Source organism: Lepidochelys olivacea (assembly GCF_965140295.1).
Source record: "Lepidochelys olivacea isolate rLepOli2 genome assembly, chromosome: 6".
Taxonomy (NCBI): domain Eukaryota; kingdom Metazoa; phylum Chordata; order Testudines; family Cheloniidae; genus Lepidochelys; species Lepidochelys olivacea.
The window spans coordinates 24979245-24996646 of NC_140416.1; the positions used below are offsets into that span (position 1 = coordinate 24979245).

Genomic DNA, 17402 nt, shown 5'->3' on the forward strand with positions numbered 1-17402 from the left:
TAGCCTATACTTGTATGGGTAGTAAATTAAAACCCATCTGTTATGTTTCATATGTGCATTAAGACTATTAACAAACCTCTTGCTTTTTGTATTGTTAGGCAAGAAAATTTTTGCCTCTAGACAAACTAGAGCACTTGAAATCACAGCTGGACCTCTCAACCCAAAGTGATGTCAGTAGCCAACTGGAAGAATTGATATCAAAACTGGAACCTTTAGATTCTGCATGCAGCAGCAGAAGGAGCAGTATTTCATCACATGTAGGTGTACATAAAGTTGAATTTTTTCGTTAATTGAGTTCTTCCTTGTTTTGTTATGAGCTTGTCTTTTGCCATCTTTGACCGGGGTTGCTGGAGGGATGATACTGAAAATGCTCAAATGCAAAGAATAGGGCAGACAATCCCCAAAACGGGTAGTTTATTCTAATAATTATATTCACCAGGCCAGTAACAAAACAGCCTCTGTAATGCCTGACAGGTTCCCTTTAAGCACTCTAGCCTTTGGCTTCCACTCAAACAGCCAAGTCTATATGGTGAGGATTATTTAAAACCTTATTCACCATATATAAAGTCCTACCAGTCCCAAGGGATCAGACACATTACCCACCAGGTTAATGAATATTTCAGATCTTACCCAAATACATGCTTACAGCCAATTCTTATTAACTAATCTAAGATTTATTTAAAAAGAAAAGAGTTACTGTGGTTAAAAATCATTATACATACAGATATGAGTATAGTTCTTAAGTCAGTTTCATAGCAGAGATGGTGATGATGCTGATTTGTAAAAATCCTTCCTGAATCAGTTCAGTAGGTTATAGTCCAATAGGCAGTTGATGTGTAGAGTTTGTTCAGATTCTTCCATGAGAATTTGCAGGGATAATTCAGGGTACACCTGGAGACCTCTTGCAACTTGAACTTCCTCATCAAAGTTTAAGCAAATCTGAGATAGTAAAGATCAGGCCCGAGCCCTTTATAACTAAAGCTCAGCAGATAAGTCTCTTGATAGCAAATGATCACAGCGGGGGCCTTCCCGGATGAAGAATAGGCAGTGTATATTGTGCTTTGAAGCTAAACTTCTATTTCCTATGTATATGCTGATAAACTAGTTGCATTGATTAGCATTATCGCAATTACCCATTCAAATGGTTAATAGGTAGTGTACTGCACACTTCAAAGAGAAATAAAGACGATATTATTACACCACAAGTCTCATCTAAGTGTTAATATCCCTTTTTGATCTCTGAATCAATAGAATATAGTAATGAAACATTACAGACAGGAACTGAAGTTTAGCATGTACAAGCTAATTAGATTACATTGTTAAACTTCTGATAAGATATAGATAAACAGACAAATATAGTTAATATCTGCTTCTAATTCTTTAACAATAGAGGTTTACATTTCAAGAACTCTGAGTGTATTTAACATGGCTTTCTTAACTATATGCAAGGAATGGTCCTGTTTACCATTTCAGTACTATTCTAGTATGTCCTTAAAGGTTGATTTTTGGATCAGCCAGCTGCTGGTTGCTTAACCCTCGCTGGCTCAGTGTCACACAATCCTTCACTCTGCAGATTAGAAAAAAGGTTTATCTTATATTTGCCTTTCTTCACTGATAGTGGTCAGATATTTAGGGTGTGGGGGAGGTAATATCTTTTATTGGACCAACTTCTGTAGGTGAAAGGTACAAGCTTTCAAGCTACACGGAGCTCTTATTCAGGTCTGGGGAAGGAAATCAGAGTGTCTTAGCTAACTACAGTTTGAGACACATTGCTAAACGTAAGGGTTAACTCATATTGTAGGAGGCCACATGAAAAGAGGCGGGCAATTGAGGGTTTAGACTATTATTCATAAGGGGTTTGAAGTGGGCAATTAAGGATAGCAGGCGGTGGTGGGGGTATTACAAAGCATTGTAATGAGCCATAAAACCAGTGTTCCTGTTGAGTCCATGGTTTTTGTTGTCCATCAGAGTTACGAATTTAAGTTCCCAGTTGAGACCTACCACCCCACACTGGAACCCATACTGCATGTCCTCATACAGTTAAAACCCATATTTGATGCGGACCACATCCTGAAGTAAATCTTTCTTGAGCACCCTATTCTTGTCTTCAAACAACCCCCCAGCCTTGTCAAGCTCTTCATCAGAAGCAAGCTCCCCACAGACCGGGATGTACCAACTCAGAGCAGCACCAAACCCTGCCAGAATAACCGATGTAAAACCTGCAGACATATCTCCACTGCTACAATGATCAGTACCTCACACAACAAACACACCTTTTGAGATTCATGGGTCCTACACATGCTTATTACAACTCATTCAGTACATCAAATGCCCCAAAAAAACTTATGTGGGTGAAACCAGTCAATCATTACATTCTTGAATGAACTCTCACAAAAAAATGATAAAAGACAAAAACACTTACTGCCTATGGTCAAACTTTTCTCACAAAGTGATCACTCCATATCTGGTTTCAGAGTAGCAGCCTTGTTAGTCTGTATTCGCAAAAAGAAAAGGAGCACTTGTGGCACCTTAGAGACTAACAAATTTATTTGAGCATAAGCTTTCATGAGCTACATGCTCAAATAAATTTGTTAGTCTGTAAGGAGCCACAAGTACTCCTTTTCTTTTTACTCCATATCTGTTCTTTCAATACTCGCCCTCAAATACCACAATACCTTCAAAAGGTGAGCTTGGGAACTTAAATTAATAACTCAGCTAGACACCAAAAAACACGGATTCAACAGGGACACTAGTTTTACGGTCCATTACAACAATTTGTAATATCCCCCACCCCCACTGCCTGCTACCCTTAATTGTCCACTTCAAATCCGTTATGCATAACAATCTAACCCTCTGTTGCCCATTTCCTTTCAAGTGGCTGCCTATAACATGCATTATCCCTTATGCTTAACAATCTGTCCCAACTTGTATTTAGCTTACACACTGATTTCCTTCCCAAGATCTGAATAGGAGCTCTGCATAGCTCAAAAGCTTGTACTTTCCACCAGCAGAAGTTGGTCCAATAAAAGGTATTACCTCACCAAACTTGTCTTTTTCATATCCTGGGACCAACCTGGCTACATCCACACTGCAAGATACTTAGGGTGTCTATTACTAACTAGTCTAATGGGGATAGGAACCTAAAAATGTTAATTATGCAGTTTTTTAGATTTGTGAGGGTATGATTTGATAGATTTCATGTTTATCTAGGGCTACTTAATTCTATTCTCTGACCCACAATGATTCCTGCATGACAGTACTTCTCTTCTAAAGTTATATTTTAGAGTGCTGTAACATTCTTCAGAAAATGCTGGTTTGTGTGGAAATGTGACCTCATTTGGGCATAAGACCTTGTACTCAGTTTTAAAAATTGGCTTTAACTTTACTTACAAAAGTGTCAAGTGCTGTTTTACTCATGTGGTTGGTAAGATGTTGACCCTTTTAATGTCTTGTGAAAAGGAAAAACTTGCTTCGTATTTAGCACTTACATAGCTGTTTTCATCTTCGAAGCACTTTAGACAACTAATTATTCTCACAACATCCTGTGAGGTTATCCATGTTGTAGAGATGTAGAAATGTACAGCTTGAGCTGAACCATGACCAGGGAGAAACGTGTGTTTTGGGGAAAACTTTTGTGGAGGGTCTATAATTGCACTTACAATTGTGTTAGCAAACCAGTTATTTAAGAATCAATTAACTGCAATTACACCATGACCAAAACTCCCTTTATAGGCGAGAGGAAGTGTCTTGTACAGTGTGGCTTTGTCAGAGACGATATTAAAACTGAGGAGTTCTTAGTTCCTCATCTTGTGCCCACCCCACCAGACTTGCAATTTTTCTTGTAGTTACTCTTCCTGTAAAAGTTTCATTTTAACTCTTACTTAGTTCAATTTCTTTATAAATATACAGTGTGGCATACTCATCTGCGTACAAATACCAGAATGCTTTTCTAGCATACATGTGTTTATTTCCAAGGTTTCAGATTAAAAGCTCTGGTGGTTCACTGAATTCTCAGTGTGGTTTAATAAGGATATTTTTGTGGCTCATGTGACTATTATTTGCCCCCACAGGAAAGTTTCAGTGTCTTAGACTCTGGAATTTATCGTGTTATTAGTCGAAGAGGCAGTCAGTCAGATGAAGACTCTTGTTCCCTAAACAGCCAAACATTGTCAGAAGATGAGAGACTTAAAGAGTTTACTGCACACCAGGAAGAAGAGCGGGTGGAGCTTGGTAATGGCTTGCCATGAAAATTGCTTTTCGGTTGCCTTTTTTGTGTTCAGCAAGTAGCTGGTGATATGGTGTCTAAGTTTAAAACAACGACAAAATCCTTTATAGCTGTAAATTCCATTTGTCTTCCACCATTTAGATATCCCTGATTTAAACCCTATAAACTGTTCGGTGAATCACATGTGCCACATCTTGCTGGTAAGCCTAAAGTCACCACTTATGTGGCCTCTTGTAGTAAAACATTGCACTGAAAACCTTAGGGTTGAGATCCTGACTCAATTGAAGTAAATGGCAAAATTCCCTTTTATTTCAGTAGAGCCAGGATTTCACTCAAGATTTCCTTTTTTTGTAGGTAACTCAGCTAGGTTATTCTTACCATTAAGGCAAAATACCCTGCTTCAGTATTAATCCAGCCTCTGCTAGCCAGATTTCCACTTTTGTTGTCCTATCCTAACTCTAGTTGAGCCAGGCCTTATATTGGTGCCAGGGCGCTGGTCGGTGTCGGTCAAGAGCTTTTAACTTTCTTGCAGGGTTTCTTTTCTGGGTTTTTTTGGAAGGGATTCCCTCCTGTACATTTACACATTGGTGTATGAGGGATGCAATCTTTTGAAATAGTAACCCCATTATTCCACCCAATCAGCTTTGTTCTTTTCTTCCCCCAACAAATGTCCATCTCTGGACAAAAGTAGAGGCTTCTCTGGCTTTTCAAGGGGTAGTGTGATCTCTCCTTTCTGAAAAAAACACACCTTTGTTAGTAGCTCCTTTCTCTGCTGCTGCCTGTCTGTGTTGATAGAGGAAGCTGTTTAAAGCTGGGTAGAGGATAGAATGGCCTGCAGAGAGGGAGATGCTCTTGGGTTTCTGCTGGGAATATACTCTAGTGCTATAGGGAGAATATTGGGGTTTATTTTTTGTATAGTGAGCTCTCTCTTCAGATGCACCAAAAGAGCTGGATGAGGCAGACCTGAAGGCACACTTCTATTAAATATTAAACTCCTTCCACCTCACCCACCCAATTTAGAGCTGCTTGCTATGAGAAGGTGTGGAGTCTTTCTCCTGACCCCTAGGTTGCTGATGACCTAAAAATTAAGTGGGGCAGGAGAGCAAAACTCCTTTCTCATCAGGGAGTCAACTGCTATCCCCTGCAGAGTGGGAGTGTCCTGTAGGAAGGGATGGCGCCCCTTGTGATCTACCTGATCTTGAATTGAACCCTGCTCTGTTTGGTCAAGAGGGAAGGTGAAGAATGCAGCTGTATTGGTAGACTCATTCTTTTCTAAAATCAAGTGGATTATACTAAAGTGTATGAAAATATGTCAGGGGGTTTCTTTGGCCTGTCTTTTTAGTAATCTGTTGGTGTCAGAAACTAAAATGTTGTAGTGCAACAGTTTTTTTTGCCAAGGTGTTTGTGGACTTTCTCACAATTTGTGTCAAGAAAGAGTGGAAAATATAAAGGTTTAAAAGCTAATACCATCTTTAGGAAGGTTTGTACTATTAATAAATGCATGTTTTGTGACCATGAACTTTACACTTGTCATTTGTGACATTTGTTCACCCATCTTTACTTTTTGGTTATGCCATCTTAATGTATTTTAGAATGTAAAATTTTCAAGTGAAGAGACTTGGCTTTACACGTTTGGAGTTAGAGCTTTCCTGTTGCTGCTCAACTAGTGATCTCCAAGTGGCTGGTTATTTCAAACTATAAAAGTCCTAGCTGCTTCTGTATCTCAGTGCATGTGAGCATCATTTGGTACTTTAGATCAGTGGTTTGCAGACTGCAGGTTGCGACCTAGAACTTGGTCGCGGAATGTAAGGTGCTGGGTTGCGGCAGCTCTGGTCAGCACCGCCGACCTGGTCGTTAAAAGTCCCATCGGCGGTGCTGCCTGACTAAGGCAGGCTAGTCCCTACCTGACACTGTGCTCCGCCCCAGAAGCGTTCAGCAGCAGGTCCGGCTCCCGGGGGGGGGCACGGGGCTCTGCATGCTGCTCCTGCCCCAAACACTGGCTCTGCACTCCTAGCCAATGGGACATGGGGGCAGTGCTTGCGGGCAAGAGCTGTGCGGAGCTGCTTATATACCTTCGCCTCGGAGCCGGACTTCCTGCTGGCTGCTTCCAGGGCACAGCGTGGTCTGCGGTGCCAGGACAGGCAGGAAGCCTGCTTGAGCACCCCCACTGCACCACTGACCGGGAGCCACCTGAGGTAAGCATGCACCCCCAATCCCCTGCCCCACCCCTGAACCCCACCCAAACCCGGAGGCCCTTCCTGCACCCAAACCCCTCATCCCTGGCCCCACCCCAGAGTCTGCCCCCTCAGCCCAGATGTAATCTAACTTTCTCAGCCCAAATGTAATCTAACTTTCATGAAATGTCACTACATAGTTTAATATGACATATTTATGTTAGTTTTTTTTTTTTTTTTTTTTTTGAGCCATCTTGGTTACCTGCTGAAAACAGCATTGAGCTGTTGCCTCAGAATAGGCCAGAAATCCATGTACAGAAGACAGTCACCCATCCAGTGTTCTCCTCTTACTGCCACTAGTTTGTCAGTTGCCTCTTTATCAAATAAAGATTCAACAGGTTAATAAAACAAATACCTACTGGTCTAAGGCCAGTAATGCTAAAATTGCCCTTGATCCCAAGGACTGTGTGTGTGTGTGTGTGTGTTGCTAGTTCCTATCCTATCTCCAGTCTCCCAGTCTCAAAAAAAAAAAAAAAATAATAATAAAAAAAATCCATGATAGAACCTGCAAGTAAAAAAGAAAACACAATTTAGGCTACAAGAGTAAAATTTCCCAGTTAAAGGAAAGCATGGGTCCTAACTGGATTATATGTTTCGTTGTCAAGTCATTGCTTCATAATTTTATTATTTCAATTCCGTTTGTTAGAAAACGTATCTCATACTTCTGTGGTGGTTGAGACTGATCGGAATGAGACTTTTCTCCCATTCAGTATTCCATTGTCATTTCGTTCACCATCTCCTCTGGTCTCCCTCCAAGCTGTCAAGGAAAGGTAAACATCATAGGATATTTGTTCATCCATTATATTCCTTTTTTTCTGAATTCATAGCATTGTTGTTTCATACTTTGCCGAAAGATAAAATATTACATAAAATACACAATATAAAATCAAATTTGATAGGGAAGTTAGAGTTTAATCCTGACTCCAATGAAGATAATAGGAGTCTTGCTATTGACTTCAGTGAAGCCAGGATTTCACTCTTGAGTTTTAAATGGAAGTTAACACATACCATAGTCTTGTGGCTAGCGTTTCCAACTTTTGAGTGAGTCTATTGATTGTGGCTATGGGATTTAGCATTTTGGTACTTAGATTGTTGAAGATGTTAAGGTCCTGTGTGTATTTTAATGATGGTATGTATTGTCAAGATATGTACCCCAAATCAATTAAATTGTCCCTTCCCTCCTTCAGTAAATCTTATGCATTCCTCACAGGTATCTGGAATCAACTGTGGTTTATACCTACTGTATGTGAACAAACCCAGTTTTATGTCTAAAAATCAAAATGTGCGGCTTTAAAATATAAAACAAGCAAGCCACTAAAATAAGGGGGGGAAATAGCTTGGATAAAACTGGTTATTTCAAAGCTCTGAATATAATGCATCTTATTTAAAACCAGAAGTGCTGGCCCATGGTGTTTGTAGCATTATCTTGAAATGTTGGGTTAGCCCTTTCATTCAGTTTTCTAAGGTAAGTGTATTGCTCCCAGACCCTTCAATAATAAAATAATGTTTTCATCAAATTACTTGATGCCTGTTAGTCTATTGAAAGCTTCATCCATAAGCTTTATGTGGATATTCACACCTCCATTTTCCTCTTTCCAAATACCAAGCTATATCCATTTAAAAAAGTTTGTTACCAGAGAACATTAATTTTTACACAAGCAGAAAATTAAATCCATAAGTATTCATATGCTACATTCTAGTTACTCCAGTTTAAAGGCTTGGGTCAAGAATCCTATTTTATTTTGTGGTTTATAATCTTTTATAAAAATTTCCCTTCAACACTCACTGTATTTTAAGATCAGTAACCTACTGGGCTTAAACCCATTCCCTCTTCTTAAATTTGAAGAGCAGCTCTTTTTGTGTTGTACTGTGCCACCACTAGGAGGGGCTCTTTGAGTGGTGAATGTTAACTGTTTAACCAGAGAATCCAGAAGTTCTATTTCGAGTGATTGTACAAGTCATTTCCACTGTAGGGGTGTGTGTGTGTGTGCCTTGCACAATTGTTGGGAACCTTTTCCCTGAGTGGTACCCAGCAGGGTGGGTCAAGCACTCTCTGCCATCACTCGCCACTGCTTGCAGGTATAGAAGGACAGTGACAGCTTTTGTAACAGTTCCAGTCTTGCTATTACATGTTTATTTCACTTGCTCTTTGTATATAGTCTGTTGTTTAGTTGGTAGTTCGATATAGTTCATGGTTAGTGTTAGTGATAGGTTTCAGTTTTTAGATTCTTTATGGACCAAATTTGATTCTCAGTAGCAGGCACTGTACTGGAGCCATGCCTTGTTCTCTGGGGTTCAAGTCCTGCCAATCTTTGTGCTAGAGCTTTGCCCGTCAGTGACCCACAGCCCAGCTGCCTAAAATGTTTGGGGGAGTCCCACATCAGTGAAAAAGTGTCACATTTATAGAGAGTTTAAGCCTCACTAGAAAAACGAGAGAGCAGCAAGACTTAAACATCTCTTTATGGAGGCGGCATTTTACCCTCCTTTGGAGCCATTGGGTTCAGAGCATATTCCAAGCCCGGCACCATCAGTACAGAGACACATCTTCCAGGGACTCAGTACCTCGTTCAGCAAGGCCAGCTAGAGACGAGGACTCTGTGAGGGACTCGAAGGGGAAGTGTTTTCTAGAGCATTCCTCTGCCACAAAGTGGGGTTGTCAACTCCAGAATCTATGCCAGGTCTGTTGAGGCCAACCCCTGAATTTATTATACAAACACAGCAGACTGAAGACCAGTTCTGGTATTGATGACGTCAGAGGTACGCTGCCACAGAGAATTGCTTAACCTTTTGGTACCGGCATCCCCAGCAGAGCAAGAGTGGTTTCAGCAGGTCAGCAAGAGCATGCAGTCCTGATGCTGCTTCCAATACCTAAGGGGCCAGTACAATCCAGAGGCAAGCCACTGTCACTATCCTGAGTACCACCACCTCTGGGTTCAGCTTACCTGTATCCTGTCTACATGGGTTCTGCTCCGCTGTTACTGCAGGACTCAGTCATCTTGGTCAGATTTGGAAGTGGGGTCTTCTGTGTCCCAAACCAGATGGCAGGGTTATTGTCCATCAGAACTTTGTGGTTTATGGATGTCCCAGTCTGAGAAGTCATGTCTGAATCCAATGGGAAAGGCAGAGGAGACCCTACTAGTGTTGCTAGAAAGACCAACAACCAATTTTGCTGATACCATGCTGGTGCAATTAGTATGAGGTAAGCATGATTCTGCTTGGCCTTGAACAGGACATTGGGTAGTAATGTATGCATTTCCTCTAACAACAGCAGGGAGCTCATCTGTGATAGCATGAAACTCTGTTAAAGAACCTGGGCTGTGACCCCCTCTGGAGCAGAACTGATGGCACTTTCTATTGGTCTTTGTTGCAAACAGGTCCTCTTGGGGAGTTCTCCACAACTGGGCGGTGGACCTGGCCACATCCAAACAGAGACCATTCCTGGTGAGCGGAGGAGGACCTGACAATGTGTTCTGCTCGCCTGGGAAGCAAGCAGCTTTGGGGTGTATTGAGTTCGTTATACAGAACTCCCAAAGCAGAATTACCTCCTGGCACAGCTAGAAGGAACACACCCCTCCCTGTCTGTTCACATAGGACATAGTCCCTGTATTGTGCATTAACGCTAGCAGACTTTTCCCTCACAGTATGTGGACGGAAGGTCAAACAGGCTAGATTGGTAGCATGTAGCTCCCTGATGTTTATTGGAATCCTCAGATCTTGCGAGGGCCACAATCCTTGAGTTGCAGGGTTCTGATGTGGCCCTCCCAGGGATGAGGTATCCATGACCAGCTTGAGCATTGGTTGCGGAGAAACGAAGGGAACTCCTGCACAGACATACCAAAGGTCTGTCCATCAGTTCAGAGAGGATAAAGTTACCTATGGAACACTAATCACTCTGCCTAAACTACGTCGCAGGGGACATACACCGACGCTAGCCATTCCTGAAGCCTTCTGAGGGCAGAAGTGTAGTCTGGCATGCTGCACTATACGGGTACATGCCACCATGTGTCCCAGAAGCTTGAGCCAAGTGTGTGCTTGGTAACTGGATGTGCTTTTAGATCCAAGACCAGGTCTCTGAGCATTTGAAGAGTTGACAGGGACAGATACACGCTGGCTTTTGTAGCATCCAAGCATGTGCCGATAAATTCTATTCTTTGCATGGGTTTTAGAACTGATTTGTCCATACTGAAGAACAGCCCTAGTGTTTTGAAGGTGGACTGAATGATGGTCATACTGGACAGTGATTGAGACTCGGACTGACCTCTCATCAGTCAGTCGTCCTGGTGGAGGAATCACATGGATTTCCAATCTCTGCAGATACACAGTTACCTGCGCCCTGTACTTTGTGATAATGCAACAGGCTGCTGATAGGCTGAATGGAAGCACTGTGAATTGGTAGTGAATTCCATTGACTACAAACCTGAGAAACTTCTGGTGGTCTGGATGGGTTGCAATATGGAAGTAAGTGTCCTTTAAGTCAGGGGCAGCATACAAGTCGCCCTGTTCCAGGGAAGACCAAATGAAAGCTTAGGATAACTGTAAGGAATTTTATTTTCTTCGGGTACATGTTTAATTCTGTTAGGTCTAAAATAGGTCTTTTGCTTTGGCACAAAGGAAACAGCACAAATAAAAACGCTTCCTACTGAGGAACAGAGGAACTTTCTCTCAGGCTTCTGCTAGAAGGAGAGATTGGACCTCCTGCTGAAGAATGGTCTTGCAAGAGTGGTCCCTGAAGAGTGACAGGGAAGTGGGATTTGAAGAAGGGTAGAAACAAATTGAAGGGAATAATCTCCCCTCCCCAACCTACAGGCTTTCCACGTGGCCATAGGGATGCCTCTTGGTTAGCACTATTGGAAATGGCTCACTCAACAGATGTTCAGGAAGCACTTCTGAGTAGCAGAAATCCTTCAACTAGATGTGCTTATCTGGCCACATGGAAACGTTTTTCTATTTTTTCTCAACAGAAACGGTGTCTCTCTAGTGCAGGCTTCCATTAACCATGTTTTGGATTATCTGTTGCACCTCAAACATCAAGACAGTTCAATTAAAGTCCATTTGGCGGCTATTTCAGCATTCCACCCTCTACTGGGTAATAAATCACTCTTTTCCAACCCCGTAACTATCAGATTTCTAAAAGGGTTGGATGAATTATACCTTTAGGTACAGGAACCTATTCACCCAAGGGATCTCAACCTGGTGCTAAAAAAATGAACAGGACTTCCCTTTGATCTTCTTGCAAATTGCTCCCTGCTCCATCTCTTTATGAAAGTGGCATTTCTGGTTGCGTTAACCTCAGCAAGGAGAGTGGGTAAATTGAGAGTCCTGGTTTCCGAGCCTCGTTATACAGTTTTCTGTAAGGATAAAGTGTACCTCCTCCCCCATCCAAAATTCTTGACAAAGGTGGTTTCCAATTTCCACATTAACCAGGCAGTTTATTTGCCAACTTTTCCCCAAAAGCCTACATGTGTACAGATGAGCAAAAACATCATTTGTTGGATGTGAGGAGAGCATTAGTCTTCTATTTGGGCTGCCCCAGACCCTTTAGATCTTCAGCACAGTTATTTGTCATGATTTGCAGCCAGGGTGAAAGATTAACCGGTTTCCACTTAGGAAATCTAGAAAGAAATCCTCTCTTGCACTTGTTTGTGCAGTTAGCTTATGTCACGCCACTTCTTACCTGGAGTATTGGCTCATTCAACTAGAGCACAAACAGCTTTCCTCATGCATGTACCTGGTCAAGACATTTGCAAAGCAGCTACCTGGTCATCAGTTCATACATTTGCTGCTCATTATGCCATTTCCCGTCAGTCCAGGAATAATGCCAGTTTTGGATGGCTTGTTCCACCATAACTGTTCAGACTCCAAACAGTTATCTGCTTGTGAGTCACCTGTAGTGGAATGGACCTGTGCAAAATATTTTGAAGAACAACAGCTATGTAAAGGTAGGTAACTGTTTTTTCTTTCTGACATGGCTAAACTTGTTCTGACCTAGAGCGCAGGAACTTGAGGTTGCTTTTGAATCCTGGTTTTCTAAAAAACTCTTGCATGTTATGGGCCAATATATTAGAGTTTTGGAATGTAGGTAGGCCTTCCTTTGGAATGAGACATTCTAAGGGTTAGGAATGGATAAGTGAAACAGAGGACCTCTTAGAATGCTCTCTAATTTATTAATAACTGTAAATTTCCTGAACAATTTTCTTGTCACTGTGAAGGTCATTATAGACCAAATTAAAAGATAATTAACAAAATTCTTGTGCGTGTGCGAATTTAGAGGCTTTATCATGGAAAAATTAACCTCTCTGTATTGCAAATAAAAATCTCATAATTTGCATAATTGTTAAATCTCCTCTACGAGCAGCACAAAACCAAACTTCCAGTGTTTTATTTTGTGATTTCCATTGGGGCCTAAAAATCTTAGGAGTAAAGAACTTGACTAAAGCATACAAGTTCTGAGATGTTTCTTACTGAGTGCAACATGCATTTTTTCATGTTTGGTTCTGACTGACTGATACTTGCTGGTTGACAGTGCGCCCATCCTCTCTTCCTGCCTCCTTCAGATGATAAAGGTTTCTGAAGTGAGAAGCTGGCTAGAAAGACCGAGATTTATTGCGTTGACTGAGCTCCCCCCTACTGCCATCTCAGTTGTTTGAACTTTTGACTTTTAGTGTTTCCAGCTTTGTACGCAAAACCACTGAAAAGATTGGCACCCTTCATATGAGTCCTGATGTCAGAGTGAGGCAGGAAATAAAAGATGATGAGGAGTCTCACGAAGTGACTGCTAGTATAGCCACGCACTCCCAGGAAGAAGATGAAAACGAGTAAGTTCAAGCTCACATAGTTTTATTAGTCGAATGTGCCAGCTGCCCAAGGACTGGGAACTCTTGTCTTCCACAGTGATCCCATTCATTTAAAGAATGGGAAATCACATGATTCTGCTGGAGATTTTTTTCCAGCTGGCTGTATAGAGAGGCTCCATGAATTTATCTGGTTTCTCCCTCCTCCCTCACCCCCTTTCTCAATTTTTTACCCCCAAGCTTGTTCAGGTGTCAAACTCGTCTCGAAAATGGATGTTAACAGTTTACATTCGTGGTGCTGGAATGGTTGAGGAAGGGGAAACTAATATAGCTCCCTACTTGCTCTTCTTGGGTACCTAAGCAGGCTTGTTGACGCATGTGAATTTTAAAGCCTACATCCTATTTTTAATTAAAAGAGGAACAAGCAACTTTATCAGCCTCAAAACTGGGTTGTTTAAAGGAATAAGAAAACACTCTAGTGGCTTAGTCATATGAATAAAGAATGAGAGCTAAATTGTTATCTGGAGTTAAATTGGCAAATCATTGAAATATTTTAAGCAATGAATTTGTAATAGCTCAGTGTTAGTTTTGTTTCTTGACATCTGAGAACCCTCATAGGTAATGAATTACAAGATGGAAGAAATTATTTTTCTTCTGCTCCTCAAGTCCAGCTGCTCCATAATTACTGTAGTCTCATTTGTCTGTTTCTCATGAAAAGTAACAGAGCTGCATTTCTCATAACAGAATTAATGCTATTTCTCCCTCTGTTTTGAAAAGAGAGCACAATTTTGTCTTCATATTTCTTTCTAGAGTGGAACTACAGAGCCAGCCTCAAGAAGAAGATCGGCTAAGAGATCTCAAGGTAGCAACGACAGAAGCTATGTAAGTAGAGACCATAGAGCTATATTTTACTTTGGCAGAAAGCCTTTATTGTAAATGTCTGCAATAAATGATACTGTGCAAGTATATCCAGACATGGTGTATGGCTGTCTTGGGAGTGGGCAAACTTTTTGGCCCGAGGGCCACATCTGGGTGGGGAAATTGTATGCAGGGCCATGAATGTATGGCTGGGGCAGGGGGTTGGGGTATGGGAGGGAATGCAGGGTGCAGGAGGGGGCTCAGGGCAGGGGGTTGGGGTGCAGGAGGGAGTGCGGGGTGTGGGAGGGGGCTCAGGGCAGGGGGTTGGGATGTGGGGTGTGGGCTCTGGCCCAGCACCGCTTACCTCAGGTTGCTCCAGGGTGACAGCGGCACTCAGTGGGGCTAAGGCTGGCCCTGTGCTGCTCCCGGAAGTGGCCAGCATATCCAGCAGTGGCTCCTGGGGGCAGGGTGGGGTAGGCGGCTCTGCTGAGCGCTGCCCTCGCCTGCGGGTACCACTCCCAAAGCTCCCATTGTCCACCATTCCCCGTTCCCGGCCAGTGGGACCTGTGGGGGGCGGTGCCTGCAGGTGAGGGCAGCCCAAGGAGCCGTTCCCTCCAGCCCCAATAGTTTGCTCTTCCCTGGGCTATCTGAAAGTCCTTCCTTGAATAGTGGCTTTTTTCCATTAAAAATATAACTTCATTGTGAGTTTTGCTGAGAAAAAGAGGACTGTAGCATTAGAGGTAGAATTGAACAGTTGCCTACCAAGCTACATGAATCATTTGGAGGGGAGATCCCCCAAAGCATGCGAGGAGAAATTATATAGTGACTTTCCTACTGTCCTGACTACTCAGGAAAACAGCATTGGTCTGACCAGTATCTAGGAATATACTAGAGTTGCGTTGTCCTCTTGATATGTCTAATAGATCAGCTCTGGCATCTCTTGATTATTAAATAGCAAGTTCAATTCATTTCCACTTTGTTTTACAGAAACAAACTGCAAGATCCACTGGTTTTGTTAGAACCACAATGCTTGAGAGGAGTTTTGCAGGAGTGGTTTTTGTATCTGGAAGAAACATTTGGTTTCAAAGAGCCTTCCTTTTCAGGTGACTGCTTATCCATGAAGAAAGTTAAGAACGTGCTTGCTGAAGAACAGAGTGAGGTTTTAGAAGAAAATATTGCACCAGAGCAACACAGTGAAGATCATGTAGGCAAAAGACAGACAGATGCCTTGCAAGGAATTACTGAACAGGATCAAAGTAGCGAAGCTCATTTTGGCAGAGAAGTGTGTGAAAATGATGCCAATTCAAAGGGAGCCTCAGGCCATGTTTTTCAAATGTATCCTCCATGTCTCATAGCGCACGATATTCACAAGGACCTAATGGAGTTGACAACATTATGTTTTGAATTAAATGTGTTTCCTTGCGAGAATGGGAATGCGGAAGAAAGTGCTGAACAGGATTTACAGCGAACAATGTCATGGGTCTTGGCTTGCCAGTTCATAAAGGACTATTTCTTTCTCTTGGATTTAAAAAGACTGAAGCGATGTATTACAAGCAATTACACTAGCAGTCCCAGTGTTTGGGAAACTTACATTGAGGGATTGAAAGGTAATGGCTATGGTGGCTTTTTGTTTTAACTTTTAAACCAATTGAAGCTAAGTTTTAGGTTTTTGTTCTGGAAAAAATCCAGATTTTAAAAAAAATAAATAAAAAAAATCCAGCCTGAGGGGACATTCCTTTCTGAACCACCTCTGAAACAAGTGGTCTTTTTCGTTTTTTTAATAAACAAAACTAGGTTAATAAGAACCAGTGGCTTCTAGGGGAAAATGCTTCTTGTTTAGTTACTACACTGATGTTACTTCCTAAACAAGTTAATCTCTAGTGCAGCTGCAGTTAGCTAAACATGGTAGTGATATGAATCAAATGTGTTGAAACAGAATATGCAAATGTCAAAGAGAACTTGAAAAAGTGTGGTGCTGTTAAACTCAAATAATTTCAATTATTTAACATATAAACCTAAAATTAGGGAAAGAGTTTCAGCACCCTCAGGGGCAAAGTAGGCACAAATATTTCAGCTCGTTTCCAAAGCTTGAACGACAGCACATTTATGAAGATCAGCAGTGAATTGGAAAAACATTCCCCATATCGCCTCAGACATCCTTTTCTTCTCCAGAAGTCCCTTCTGCCCTTTCTCATACGTTTGCACTCCAATGAATGAGGCTTCCTGGATGTAACTCAGAACAGAATTTGGTCCACTATATGCAACTTCTAAAACTGAAGCAAAACCTTTTTAGGCAGGTCTTCAGGGCCACCAATTGATAGAACCCTGATTCGGCATAGAAAGTTAAGCACATGCTTAAGTTTTTTGCTGGATGGAGGACTATGTTTGGGCATGCAGAAATTTGTTCCATGTTGGCATAAGCAAAGTTTAGAGTAGAAAAGTATTAATTGCATCCCTGCATTGATTTGAGTGGAACTGGTTATTTGCATTCAGTTAAGGATGTGAGGTTTCGCAAGATCAGGGCTTATGTGCCCAGTTTGCTTCCTGTGAATTCAGTTACAGAATTCCCAGTGACTTCAGTAATGTCCTTTATTGGTAATTTAAGCTTTAAATTGAACTTGTAGTTCATTAACAGTTGGTGTTGAAATAAATTCAGGATGGTCTGTTCTGTACATGTGAAGCATATGTTCTGAAATTCATGTGAGTTATGTAACTTTATATAGTAGAAAGTAAGTTGCCTTAAATCTTAAAGGGAAGGAGAAGTGGAAAACCTTATCTTGAAGTTTTTATACAAAAAAATTCCCTAACAAAAAAAATCAATTTAATAATGTTAACTTTGCCGTAACACTATTGATGGTAATTCAGTCAAAGCCAAACACACCGCTTAAGTGTGATTTACTCACCTGCTACCATTGCAGCTAGAGATACATTTCCATGATGGGGACTTTGGAAGAATAAAGGACATTTTTCTCTTCCTTAATTGTTTTTTTAAACCAGCTGAGTTGAAAAAAATAAAATCTTAAAACGTTTACAATGTTTTGTGTTTCAGAACTGACTCACACTAGTCCAGTGACTCTGGCAATGGAAAATGGAGATATGTTGAAAATATTAAAACTGTTAAATGACTTGGGGCCCTGGGATAGTCCTCTGTTATTGGCACATGCTCAAAGGTCTGTAGTGTGTGACTTTTTTTCTTGTTGACAAATTGCAGACTGTCAGTTCACTTTCTGTTTGCCTTGCTCTGGATTTGTATTCCCAGTAGCCTCTTCAATGTTTTGTGAGACTTTATGGTAA

At 41.5% G+C, this 17402-nt stretch overlaps 1 protein-coding gene across 10 annotated transcripts in view; it reads left to right on the top strand.

Moving 5' to 3' along the window:
• The window catches only part of HPS5 (HPS5 biogenesis of lysosomal organelles complex 2 subunit 2), a 42996-nt gene that overhangs the window by 17956 nt on the left and 7638 nt on the right, over positions 1-17402 (top strand). For all 10 annotated transcript variants that reach the window (XM_084632267.1, XM_084632266.1, XM_084632262.1 and 7 more), the window contains 7 exons: positions 99-257; positions 4071-4230; positions 7106-7229; positions 13122-13274; positions 14061-14132; positions 15096-15715; positions 17158-17278. In XM_084632267.1, the coding sequence (XP_084488393.1) occupies positions 99-257; positions 4071-4230; positions 7106-7229; positions 13122-13274; positions 14061-14132; positions 15096-15715; positions 17158-17278 (1409 nt within the window). The remainder of the gene's footprint in view (positions 1-98; positions 258-4070; positions 4231-7105; positions 7230-13121; positions 13275-14060; positions 14133-15095; positions 15716-17157; positions 17279-17402) is intronic.